The 13,673-nt window shown below is 42.0% G+C and overlaps 1 protein-coding gene across 3 annotated transcripts in view; it reads right to left on the bottom strand.

The window, feature by feature from the left end:
- Positions 1 to 1,593: 1,593 nt before the first annotated feature.
- The window catches only part of LOC141161230 (translation factor Guf1, mitochondrial-like), a 48,634-nt gene continuing 36,554 nt past the window's right edge, over positions 1,594 to 13,673 (bottom strand). For 2 of the 3 annotated variants that reach the window (XM_073646020.1, XM_073646029.1), the window contains 4 exons: positions 13,084 to 13,648; positions 10,564 to 10,686; positions 4,792 to 4,864; positions 3,059 to 4,676 (listed from right to left, as the gene is read on the bottom strand). In XM_073646020.1, the coding sequence (XP_073502121.1) occupies positions 13,584 to 13,648 (65 nt within the window). In that variant the 3' untranslated portion in view covers positions 3,059 to 4,676; positions 4,792 to 4,864; positions 10,564 to 10,686; positions 13,084 to 13,583. Of the gene's footprint in view, positions 4,677 to 4,791; positions 4,865 to 10,563; positions 10,687 to 13,083; positions 13,649 to 13,673 lie in introns of all 3 variants that reach the window. The other variant, XM_073646013.1, reaches the window with a different exon arrangement.

Below are 13,673 nucleotides of genomic sequence, written 5' to 3'. Positions count from 1 at the left end.
GTATTATGGCAAGAAAAAAGCAGCTAAGTAAAGAAAAACCAATGGCCATCATTACTTTAAGAAATGAAGGTCAGTCCGAAAAATTGGGAAAACTTTGAAAGTGTCCCCAAGTGCAGCTGCAAAAACCATCAAGCACTACAAAGAAACTGGCTCACATGAAGACCGCCCCAGGAAAGGAAGACCAAGAGTCACCTCTGCTTCTGAGGATAAGTTTATCCGAGTTACCAGCCTCAGAAATTGCAGGTTAACAGCAGCTCAGATTAGAGACCAGGTCAATGCCACACAGAGTTCTAGCAGCAGACACATCTCTTCAACAACTGTTAAGAGGAGACTTTGTGCAGCAGGCCTTCATGGTAAAATAGCTGCTAGGAAACCACTACTAAGTACAGGCAACAAGCAGAAGAGACTTGTTTGGGCTAAAGAACACAAGGAATGGATGTTAGTCCAGTGGAAATCTGTGCTTTGGTCTGATGAGACCAAATTTGAGATCTTTGGTTCCAACCACCGTGTCTTTGTGCGACGCAGAAAAGGTGAATGGATGGACTCTACATGCCTGGTTCCCACCATGAAGCATGGAGCAGGAGGTGTGATGGTGTGGGGGTGCTGTGCTGGTGACACTGTTGGGGATTTATTCAAACTTGAAGGCATACTGAACCAGCATGGCTACCACAGCATCTTGCAGCGGCATGCTATTCCATCCGGTTTCCGTTTAGTTGGACCATAATTTATTTTTCAACAGGACAATGACCCCAAACACACCTCCAGGCTGTGTAAGGGCTATTTGACCAAGAAGGAGAGTGATGGGGTGCTACGCCAGATGACTTGGCCTCCACAGTCACCAGACCTGAACCCAATCGAGATGGTTTTGGGTGAGCTGGACCGCAGAGTGAAGGCAAAAGGGCCAACAAGTGCCAAGCATCTCTGGGAACTCCTTCAAGATTGTTGGAAGACCATTTCCGGTGACTACCTCTTGAAGCTCATCAAGAGTGTGAAAAGCAGTCATCAAAGCAAAAGGTGGCTACTTTGAAGAACCTAGAATATAAGACATAATTTCAGTTGTTTCACACTTTTTTGTTAAGTATATAATTCCACATGTGTTAATTCATAGTTTTGATGCCTTCAGTGTGAATGTACAATTTTCATAGTCATGAAAATACAGAAAAATCATTAAATGAGAAGGTGTGTCCAAACTTTTGGTCTGTACTGTATATCAAAGGAAGTATTTGCCCACGAGGTATGGATGGTCACAGGTCGCATCCCCTCACCCCAACGCGCGTTTTACTGCCAGCTTCTTCTATGCATGCACAATTGCAACTGGTTTAAGTGATAGCTGAGCCGCAGCTGTCACAATTATGGTCCAATTTTAAAAAAAAAATTGACCTGGTGAAGAAGGTGAAAACAGGCTGAGGGTTGAAGTAGTTAAAAGCTGCGGCACTCAAAGTGCTCAAAACCATATTCAAGAAGTTTATTAACCCTTTAGGGGCTTCACCGGAATTAAAGCAATGTGGAAAGAAAAATTAAAAATTGTACTCTTTCACACCAAAAAATTGATTTAGCCCTAAATGTAGCATTTTAAAAATGGTAACAGGAGAAAATGGACCATATAATTTGTTGTGCAATTTCTCCTGAGTACACTGCTTATCTCATATGTGGTATATTATAGTAGTAGTAGTTTGTAAAGCCGAATAAAGACTTGCGTCCATCAAGTTCGACCTGTTAGTTCTGTAATTGCTAAAGTTGATCCAGAGGAGGGCAAAAACCCCAAATGATTTGGCCAATCTTCACCTGAGGAAAAATTCCCTCCCGACTCTGAAACCAGCAGTCAGAATAAATCCCTGTATCAACCTACTATTTTATTTTATTTTTAAGTATATGCTGAAATCTGCCTGGTATCTAGAAATGCATCCAGTCCCCGCTTGAACTGGTGTAGTGAATCCGACATTACCGTCTCCTCACTCAGTGAATTCCATATTCTCACTGCTCTTACCGTAAAGAACCCCTTCCTATGCTGGTGCTGAAACCTTTTCTCTTCCAGTCTTAGTGAATGCCCTCTTGTTACCGTAATATCCCTCCTTTTGAACAAATCCCGGGCTAGATCTCTATACTGTCCCCTAACATATTTGTACACATTTATTATGTCCCCCCTCAACCTTCTCTTTTCCAGGCTGAATAGTCCTAGTTTTGCCAACCTCTCTGGGTATTGCAGTCCCTGCATTCCCTTTATTAATTTTGTTGCCCTCCTTTGTACCTTTTCAAGCTCATTTATATCCTTTCTATATATTGGGGCCCATAACTGAGCACAGTATTCCAAGTGTGGTCTGACCAGTGCTTTGTACAGTGGAAGAACAATGTTCTCATCCTTTGCAGCTATACCTCTTCTGATACATCCCATTACCCTGTTTGCCCTTACAGCAGCAGCCTGACTTTGGGCACTCCAATTTAGTTTGCTATCAATCAAGATGCCCAAGTCCTTCTCCATCTCTGAATTCCCCAATGATTTCCCATTCAGTGAGTACTGGTGACTTCCATTTTTCCTTCCCATATGTATGACCTTACATTTCTCCTCGTTAAACCTCATTTGCCATTTAATGCTCCACCTACCCAGCTTATCCAAATCCCTCTGAAGGTCTTCACTATCCTCTTTTGTATTAATTGTTTTACATAACTTTGTGTCATCTGCAAATATTGATATTTTACTATTTATCCCGTTGACTATGTCGTTAATAAAGATATTAAATAACATTGGGCCCAGTACTGATCCCTGTGGTACCCCACTAGTGACGCTTACCCAATCTGAGTATATTCCATTTATAACCACCCTCTGCCTTCTATCCTTTAGCCAGTTAGCTACCCACTTGCAGACATTTTCCCCCAGCCCCATCATTCTCATTTTGTATACCAACCTATTATGTGGCACGCTATCGAACGCTTTTGAGAAGTCTAGATACACGACATCCACTGGTTCCCCCTGATCTACTCGAGAGCTAACCTCCTCGTAGAAGTCAATCAGGTTTGTTTGGCAGGAGCGATTCCTCATGAAAACTACTGTTTGGGTACAGGGCAGGGCTTGGTGGGGATCATAAGGGTGCAGTGATCTTGACACCACACGTGTGTCACGGAATTTTATACCATTGGGCAGTAAAGAAAAAAATTATTACATTTTTACCACAAAATTTTGTTTAAGCCCTAGATTTTACATTTTGACACAGTAAAATGGATAAAATGGCACCAAAATTTGTCAAACAATTTCTGCTGAATGTGGCAATACCCCATATGTGTCTGTACAGTACTACTTAGACACATGGCAAGACTTGGGAGGAAAGGAACGCTATTTGACTCTCGTATAACAAGTTATCGTAGAATAGTTTGCAGACTCCACATACAGAGCCCCTAAGTGCCGCAGTGGATGTTGCTGAGTGGAAATTGCAAATCTGTCATTGTAGTGTCAATACATTGTGCACAGCTCATGCTTCTGGAGACATGTACCCTGTAAATTAGACGGACTCTCATCGCTAAAGAAATGCCAAACATGTGGATGCTAAATGTGGTTTAGGCACACTGTGGGGCTCAGAAGGGAGGGGGGCATTTGGATTTGGGATTGCAGAATTTGCTGGATTTCTTATTGGGGGGTGGGGGTGAGGAGCCAAAGTGCTTTTTCAGAGCTTTTGTGTTTCTGCTAACGTGGAAGCCTCCTATATTTCCATTGACAGATGACGGACCTGAGGGGGGACTTGCTTTTTTTGTAGATTGAGTTGAAGCTTTTATTGGGAACATTTTACATAATGTTTGGGATCACATTTATCCGGCGCTCTACGTTGAGCACTTACATCCGGGTTTCCATCGAAATCTAAGAGTGACGTGATTCAGATGAAACCCCTGAGAGATACATTCACTATAATGATAGAGCAGAATTACTCTGGACCCTGCCTGGCCTCTGTTCAGCGTTGTCCTTTTCAGAAGTGCACAAAATTGTGGCCGACAACACTTTTATGCACGCTTAAAAAGACGGACACTGCCATATCACAGTTCAGACGGCGTCCACAGTGCTTCCATCTGCCTCATTATAAGAAACCTTCCGCCGGAGGTTCTGTCTGAATCACGTATTTCAGAGATTTACACGGAAACCCCGGTGTAAGCGCTCAGCGTAGAGCACAGGATAAATGTGCGCCTAGCCTTACAGTGATCTTTGGGAGATACAATGAACAAATCAACAGCAGGTCAAGAACTGGTTTTATTTATTTTTACGCCGTTCACTGTGCAGTATAAGTGATTAGATGACTTTATTCTTCGTGTCCGTGCGATTACAGCAATGAAAGGCTTCTTGACTGGAACTCGTGCATTCAACGCTACTGCTCTTAGCTGTCCATCACAGTTTGGCGACTCACTTTGACCCCATATTCTTCTTTCATTTTGTGCGAAATCTGTACAGCACTTTTATGGACATCAGATACTGACTTTAAGAATGTGATCAACTTTGGAGGAAGTTTTCTGTGGTCGTCCACTTCTGGCTTTGTCAGCTGTTCCATAACCGTATTTTTCTTTCTTTAATATACATAACACTTGCCTCTGAGAACAGTTGAATTCCAAAGCTACATGTTTTTAGCTTTCGCCAGACTTCACTCTCGGAATAAGCTTCCTGACATCTGGTGATAAATTTGGCTTTGTCATGTTTTAACCTAAAAACACACACATAAAAATAAAAATTTTAGGCAAAATTTGACTACTGTATAAGGTAGTGGAAAATAAGGGTGCAGTGTATGGCTTTTAGCTCCCTTGATAATAGCATTATACCTGGTGGTGGTCTGTTAGGTAGCTCACGGATCCTGGTGGAGATATAGCCCCTTGGTTAAGTGCATAGAGTGCCCTGTGTTGAGGGTTAAAAGGAATAGGTCAATGTAGCAGAGTCTACTTAAGAAGTAGTAAAATGAGCATAAGAGAATAGTTTACCTGTTAGGGTATTTAAATTGCCCTCTTGAGGTGAAGCCATACACTGCACCTTTTTTTTTTTTTTTTACTACATTCATTTCTTTACCCCCAGCTGACTATCACTGAAGCCAAACAGTTGGCTCCACCTTCTCCATCTCCCTATCCTCTACCATGAGGTAATTTTCATTTCTACCAATTTATTTATCTACCTAAATCCTATTCACGCTTCTTTTCACCTAGGCGATGACCTTAACCTAGGAATCACACATCAAGAAGAGGGACAGACACCCACCATTTATTACCAACAGGCCACGACCATTACTACCTCAGTCCCGTTTTTACCCTCTTTTGTTCCCCCTTCCCTGTCCTTGTTTTAAAACCCCAATTAATAAAACTGCTTATTTTAAGAATTCTCTGATCATCCTTACTTTTAAACGTCTACCTGTCCAGCACAAGTTGCAATTTTATCTCAAAATTCGACTACCCATGACAAAATATATAAAACATTTGGTCCAGAAAATGTTGAAAACAAACACATGAAGGGATAAAACAATGTCAAACACAATTTTCGTCCTTATAGCTGACAACCATTTACTTCTGGTTTACTAAAATTACCAGGAAAATGGCATCACAACAACCAGACAGAAGTAATCACATTTTTTTTTGAATTGACACATGTGGAATTATATACTTAACAAAAAAGTGTGAAACGACTGAAAATATGTCTTATATTCTATGTTCTTCAAAGTAGCCACCTTTTCCTTGGATGACTGCTTTGCACACTCTTGGCATTCTCTTGATGAGCTTCAAGTGGTAGTCACCGGAAATGGTTTTCACTTCACAGGTGTGCCCTGTCAGGTTTAATAAGTGGGATTTCTTGCCTTATAAATGGGGTTGGGACCATCAGTTGTGTTGTGCAGAAGTCTGGTGGATACACAGCTGATAGTCCTACTGAATAGACTGTTAGAATTTGTATTATGGCAAGAAAAAAGCACTAAGTAAAGAAAAACGAGTGGCCATCATTACTTTAAGAAATAAAGGTCAGTCAGTGCGAAAAATTGGGCAAACTTTGAAAGTATCCCCAAGTGCAGTTGCAAAAACCATCAAGCGCTACAAAGAAACTGGCTCACATGAGGACCGCCCCAGGAAAGGAAGACCAAGAGTCACCTCTGCTTCTGAGGATAAGTTTATCCGAGTCACCAGCCTCAGAAATCGCAGGTTAACAGCAGCTCAGATTAGAGACCAGGTCAATGCCACACAGAGTTCTAGCAGCAGACACATCTCTAACAACTGTTAAGAGGAGACTTTGTGCAGCAGATCTTCATGGTAAAATAGCTGCTAGGAAACCACTGCTAAGGACAGGCAACAAGCAGAAGAGACTTGTTTGCGCTAAAGAACACAAGGAATGGACATTAGACCAGTGGAAATCTGTGCTTTGGTCTGATGAGTCCAAATTTGAGATCTTTGGTTCCAACCACCGTGTCTTTGTGCGACGCAGAAAAGGTGAACGGATGGACTCTACATGCCTGGTTCCCACCGTGAAGCATGGAGGAGGAGGTGTGATGGTGTGGGGGTGCTTTGCTGGTGACACTGTTGGGGATTTATTCAAAATTGAAGGCATACTGAACCAGCATGGCTACCACAGCATCTTGCAGCGGCATGCTATTCCATCCAGTTTGCGTTTAGTTGGACCATCATTTATTTTTCAACAGGACAATTACCCCAAACACACCTCCAGGCTGTGTAAGGGCTATTTGACCAAGAAGGAGAATGATGGGGCGCTACGCCAGATGACCTGGCCTCCACAGTCATCAGACCTGAACCCAATCGAGATGGTTTGGGGTGAGCTGGACCGCAGAGTGAAGGCAAAAGGGCCAACAAGTGCTAAGCATCTCTGGGAACTCCTTCAAGATTGTGGGAAGACCATTTCCGGTGACTACCTCTTGAAGCTCATCAAGAGAATGCCAAGAGTGTGAAAAAGCAGTCATCAGAGCAAAAGGTGGCTACTTTGAAGATCCTAGAATATAAGATATTTTCAGTTGTTTCACACTTTTTTGTTAAGTATATAATTCCACATGTGTTAATTCATAGTTTTGATGCGTTCAGTGTGAATGTACAATTTTCATAGTCATGAAAATACAAGAAAATCTTTAAATGAGGTGTGTCCAAACTTTTGGTCTGTACTGTATATACAGTGGTGGCCAAAAGTATTGGCACCCCTGCAATTCTGTCAGATAATACTCAGTTTCTTCCTGAAAATGATTGCAATCACAAATTCTTTGGTATTATTATCTTCATTTAATTTGTCTTCAATGAAAAAACACAAAAAGAATTGTCCTAAAGCCAAATTGAATATAATTCCACACCAAACAAAAAAAGGGGGTGGACAAAAGTATTGGCAATGTTTGAAAAATCATGTGATGCTTCTCTAATTCGTGTAATTAACAGCACCTGTAACTTACCTGTGGCACCTAACAGGTGTTGGCAATAACTAAATCACACTTGCAGCCAGTTAACATGGATTAAAGTTGACTCAACCTCTGTCCTGTGTCCTTGTGTGTACCACATTGAGCATGGAGAAAAGAAAGAAGACCAAAGAACTATCTGAGGACTTGAGAAACCAAATTGTGAGGAAGCATGAGCAATCTCAAGGCTACAAGTCCATCTCCAAAGACCTGAATGTTCCTGTGTCTTCCGTGCGCAGTGTCATCAAGAAGTTTAAAGCCCATGGCACTGTGGCTAACCTCCCTAGATGTGGACGGAAAAGAAAAATTGACGAGAGATTTCAACGCAAGATTGTGTGGATGATGGATAAAGAACCTAGACTAACATCCAAACAAGTTCAAGCTGCCCTGCAGTCCGAGGGTACAACAGTGTCAACCCGTACTATCCGTTGGCGTCTGAATGAAAAGAGACTGTATGGTAGGATACCGAGGAAGACCCCACTTCTTACCCCGAGACATAAAAAAGCCAGGCTGGAGTTTGCCAAAACTTACCTGAGAAAGCCTAAAACGTTTTGGAAGAATGTTCTCTGGTCAGATGAGACAAAAGTAGAGCTTTTTGGGGAAAAACATCAACATAGAGTGTACAGGAAAAAAAAAAAAAAAGGCATTCAAAGAAAAGAACACGGTCCCTACAGTCAAACATGGCGGAGGTTCCCTGATGTTTTGTGGTTACTTTGCTGCCTCTGGCACTGGACTGCTTGACCGTGTGCATGGCATTATGAAGTCTGAAGACTACCAACAAATTTTGCAGCATAATGTAGGGCTCAGTGTGAGAAAGCTGGGTCTCCCTCAGAGGTCATGGGTCTTCCAGCAGGACAATGACCCAAAACACACTTCCAAAAGCACTATAAAATGGTTTGAGAGAAAGCACTGGAGACTTCTAAGGTGGCCAGCAATGAGTCCAGACCTGAATCCCATAGAACACCTGTGGAGAGATCTCAAAATGGCAGTTTGGAGAAGGCACCCTTCAAATATCAGGGACCTGGAGCAGTTTGCCAAAGAAGAAAGGTCTACAATTCCAGCAGAGCATTGTAAGAAACTCATTGATGGTTACCGGAAGCGGTTGTTCGCAGTTATTTTGGCTAAAGGTTGTGCAACCAAGTATTAGGCTGAGGGTGCCAATACTTTTGTCTGGCCCATTTTTGGAGTTGTGTGTGAAATGATCAATGATTTGTTTTTTGCTTCATTCTCTTTTGCGTTTTTTCCTTGCAAGAAAATTAAATGAAGAGAATACCAAAGAATTTGTGATTGCAATCATTTTCAGGAAGAAACTGAGTATTATCTGACAGAATTGCAGGGGTGCCAATACTTTTGGCCACCACTGTACTTACCCTCCGATGGCCCGCGCTGGCTTGTTTAGCTCGGTCCCGGCTGCCGGCAGCGGTGAATTGAAATACCTGCCGAAGTCAGCGTCGCGTGACCCGTCACATGACTGACGTCAGCGCAGGTCCTTCAATCCACTGTGAAGTGCCGGGAAGCAAAGAGGAGCGCATCGCGGGCCGCCGGAAGGTAAATATACATTTATTTTTTATTTTATTCTTTTTTTACAGATTTTTTAATGGTATCTGGGTGTGGAGGAGACTCTCCTCTACTCTACACCCGGGTACCATCCGAACATTAGAACGCACCAATTACGCAAGTACAGATGCAGTCTTGCGGCATTGGCGCGTTCTAATGCAAGTCAATGGCGGCGAAAACGCTGCGCTCCCGCAAAATTAATGGAAATGCTGCGGATTTTTGAGCGCAGCATAAACGCTGCGGAAAAATCCGCAGCATGGGCATTGAAAGTGCGGAATTGCATAGGGGACCATGGCAGAAGGCTTACCACGCGTTTATCATACGTTTACGCTGAAGAAATTTCCGCACCAAAAACGCATGAAATATGCATCGTGGGCACACAGCCAAAAAGTGAAACGGGTGTTTAGGAGTGACAGGCACATAATGGGTAAGGCTCTCCTCAATACTGGAACTCAGGAGCAAAATATGTAGAATTTACACTACACTAGGGGTGAGCGAACCCCGTGGATGTTCGGTTTCGACCAAACTTTACTCCAAAGTGAAGTTCGGGTACCAGAACTTGAACCCGAACCCCATAGAAGTCAATGGAGACACAAACTTTGATGCTGTAAAATGGTCGTAGTAAGGGCTAGGGGGTCTCTCTCTCTTAAAACGGACTTGTCAGTGTTCGGAGTTCAGCATTGGACACTAGGTGTCCGGTATGAACCCCAAACTTTACAGTTCGGGTTCGCTCATCTCTACACAACACTCGTTATACTGTTGTACTAATACATTACACGTCTAGTCCCTGTGATTGACTATATATTCATTGTTGAGGACGCTCTTGCAGATGTGTCTAATCTCTGATGTCACGCCATCTGGAGGCTGAATCTTGAACTAAGTGCTCTTGTAATGCAGGTTTTAATATTACGCTAATAAAATATATACTGTATACTGTACAATAGCTTTCTGACCCGGTTACACAGTTTTTGAGCACTTGAGCTGAAGTTGTTAAGGCTCATTTGGTGTTTTGCATAGTCTGAGGGGGCTATAGGTGTAATTCTGCCTAGACTTTGACTTCGATGTGTGTTGCAGTTACATTGGCATAATACTCTGTTCCATGTACAATATTATGTAGAACAGAATTTTGATTCTAAATGGACTGTAGATAAAACAGTATGTCCTGGAACAGTACCAATACACATGCTCTGTAACTTGCCATCCACTCTTTTGGAGTGGACGATTCCTCGTTATCAGCATTCTGTCAGCACTATAGGACCTGGGACATCCTTTCTCTCATTACTCAGCATGCATTGCTTCCGCCATTGCTTAATGAGATGCCTACAATTAACTGAAAGGCTGCATCTCTGTTATGCCTGCATATACTGTTTGACAGGCAGGAGCAGAGACACAAAGGCCAAGCCCCACGTCCGGTAATCCATATAGGGGGGTTTCTGCTGCTAGAGACAAATTACACTTGGGCAGAAGGGAGACCCTAGAGGCCGACACTTTTAGGTTATCTAACACCTGAAAAGTAACTCCAACTTAATTGAACTTTATAAAGGGATTTTGCACATTATCTATCGAATGAGATCAAGTACAGAGACCATTTAATTTGTATTAGGGTTCAACTCACCTGCAAACACCATGGGTTTCGCAGGCTTAAAGCCAGGCAGAGGCTCCACTGGCTGCTTCAGTAAATGCAGACTGTCTCCTATTTGTGCTTCCTGTACGTCCTTCATCCCAGCGATTAGATAACCTACTTGCCCAGCATATGTTGGAAACAATGAGAGTAATGTATCATCACAATTAGTGCAGATTCATCAAATTCTACATTGAATATCAGGTACAAATCTACCATAAAAGAAGGCAGCAACGGCTCTGAGACCCAGCACTGCATGAGTTCACTACAGCTATATACAGCTGGCACTAGAGGGCGCTCACTGGAGACAGACTTCTACTGCTGCGGTTGGGTCCAATACTAGCTGAACATAAATCACATGTCAACAGCTCCCCCTGGTGGTGGCAGCATGCAGCAAAAATAGTATTTCATCTAGTTACATTCATTTAAGTCAGAAATGCTGTGAGATTAGTCAGCACTGAATTTTGGATCTAAAACTAATTTGGATCTATCAACATATATGTTATAACTTCCCAGAGCCTAAATACCACATCAGAGAGCTCTGCTAATTGCACTGTAACAAGCTGAGAGCCATCATGCGGCCACAACAGATTTGTATTGAATGGCAAAAAAAACACAAAATTGTATTTTAATTTGCAGAACTTTCCATAACACAATATTAACATTTTATTTGCTTTAATAACAGAATCCCCTTTCAGCTCTGCACTCTCCTGGGCACCAAACACACATGTATATTCATAGAAAGCAGCACAGACAGGAGCATCACTACTGGACGCAGGATTAGAGCGCCATCTAGTGGCACTGTAACAATATTCCTAGTGTGCTAAAATGTCGCTCTATTATATCCTGCACAGGGTCGTACACAATTTTAAATGCTTTGGATATCGGAAAAAATGACTTTAAAAAAATGATGGAAAAACCCTTTTAAAAATGCACAGAATGGCATAAGGAAAAAGAACAAACAAAAGAAGTGGTGCTGAGATGGGCCGGCTGCAGTTTATGCAGATCCTTGGGTGACAAGTGGGATAATCTTCACTTTTACAATTTTTTTTATCCTTGCCTTCTAAAAGCTATAAAACTTTTTTTTCCAGTAGATTCGTTGTATCTGGGCTTTTTTTGCAGTTAGAGCTGTAGTTTTTATAACTATTTTCTGATCTCTTTTTATTAGAATCATAGAATCATAGAATGGTAGAGTTGGAAGGGACCTCCTGGGTCATCTGGTCCAACCCCCGGCTCAAAGCAGGATTCACTAGATCATCTCAGACAGATGTCTGTCCAGCCTCTGTTTGAAGACGTCCATTGAAGGGGAACTCACCACCTCTCGTGGCAGCCTGTTCCAATCATTAATCACCCTAACTGTCAAAAAGTTTTTTCTAATATCTAATCTGTGTCTCCTCCCATTCAGTTTCATCCCATTGCTTCTAGTCTTTCCTTGTGCAAATGAGAATAAAGATGATCCTTCTACAATGTGACAGCCCTTGACATATTTGTAGACAGCTATTAAGTCTCCTCTCAGTCTTCTTTTTTGCAAGCTAAACATTCCCAAATCCTGCAACCGTTCCTCATAGGACATGGTTTGCAGACCAGTCACCATTCTGGTCGCTCTTCTCTGAACTTGCTCCAGTTTGTCTATGTCTTTTTTAAAATGTGGTGCCCAAAACTGTACACAGTATTCCAGATGAGGTCTGACCAAAGAGGAGTAAAGACCGATAATGACTTCACGTGATCTAGACTGTATGCTTCTGTTAATACATCCCAGAATTGTATTTGCCTTTTTTGCTGCTGCATCACACTGTTGACTCATGTTCAGTCTATGATCTATTAGTATACCTAAGTCTTTTTCACATGTACTGTTGCTTAGCTCTATTCCTCCCATTCTGTATATGCTTTTTTCATTTTTATTGCCCAGATGTAGTACTTTGCATTTTTCCCTGTTAAAAACCATTCTGTTGGTTGCTGCCCACTGCTCCAGTTTATTTAGGTCTTTTTGAATCATGTCTCTCTCTCTTCTCTAGTATTAGCTATCCCTCCTAGCTTTGTGTCATCAGCAAATTTAATCAGTTTACCCTCAATTCCTTCATCTAAATCATTGATAAAGATGTTGAACAATACAGGTCCCAGGACGGAGCCCTGTGGTACCCCACTTGAGACATTCACCCAGCTGGATGTGAAGCCATTTACAACCACCCTTTGAGTCCGATCACTAAGCCAGTTATGAATCCACCTAACAGTTGCCTGGTCCATTGCATACTTGGTCATTTTTTCAATAAGGATGGTGTGAGATACTTTGTCAAATGCTTTGCTGAAGTCAAGATATACTATATCTACAGCATTTCCCTGATCCACCCAGTCAGTGATTCTGTCATAGAAGGAAATGAAGTTAGTCTGACATGACTTGTTAGTTACAAACCCATGCTGGCTCTGGTTAATCACTTCATTCTTATCCATGTACTTACATACATGTTGTTTAATAATTTGTTCAAAGATCTTTCCTGGTATAGAAGTCAGACTCACCGGCCTATAGTTCCCTGGGTCCACCTTCTTCCCCTTTTTGAAGATAGGAACAACATTTGCTCTTCTCCAGTCTTCTGGGACTTCTAATGTTCTCCAAGAATTTTCAAAGATTATGGAGAGTGGTTCTAAAATTTCTTCTACGATCTCCTTCAGTACTCTGGGGTGTAATTCATCTGGACCTGGTGACTTGAACTCATTTATGTTAGCTAAATATTCCTTCACAATCTTTCTGTTTACAGATTACTTTTCTTGGTGAGGCAAAGTGAACAAAATAAACTCCAGAGATTCTGCAGTTTCATCTTTTTTTTTCTTTTTCATTCCATCATCCACTCGATTGGATTTCTATAAGATTTTTTTTTAGTTTTAACACGAACAGATGTGGTGAAGCCAAAAATGATGTAACGGGAGAATTTAACTTTGCAGGCTCAGGTCACCGAAAACATACAATCGCTTCACTGCTACAGTGTAGAGTAAAATGACCAATCTCATATTAATCCCAGTTATGGGATGGGCTTCATAGCTGTACAATCATGGACGACATGGAGGCCTTCAGTAGGATCCTTGGCTGTCAAGACAATGCCATTGCCACA

Source organism: Phyllobates terribilis, unplaced genomic scaffold (genome assembly GCF_046119375.1).
Source record: "Phyllobates terribilis strain yellow unplaced genomic scaffold, ASM4611937v1 Scaffold_1__5_contigs__length_1240528914, whole genome shotgun sequence".
NCBI classification, from domain to species: domain Eukaryota; kingdom Metazoa; phylum Chordata; class Amphibia; order Anura; family Dendrobatidae; genus Phyllobates; species Phyllobates terribilis.
Note: the sequence above shows the minus strand (reverse complement) of the source record. Positions and strands in the feature narration are given on the sequence as shown.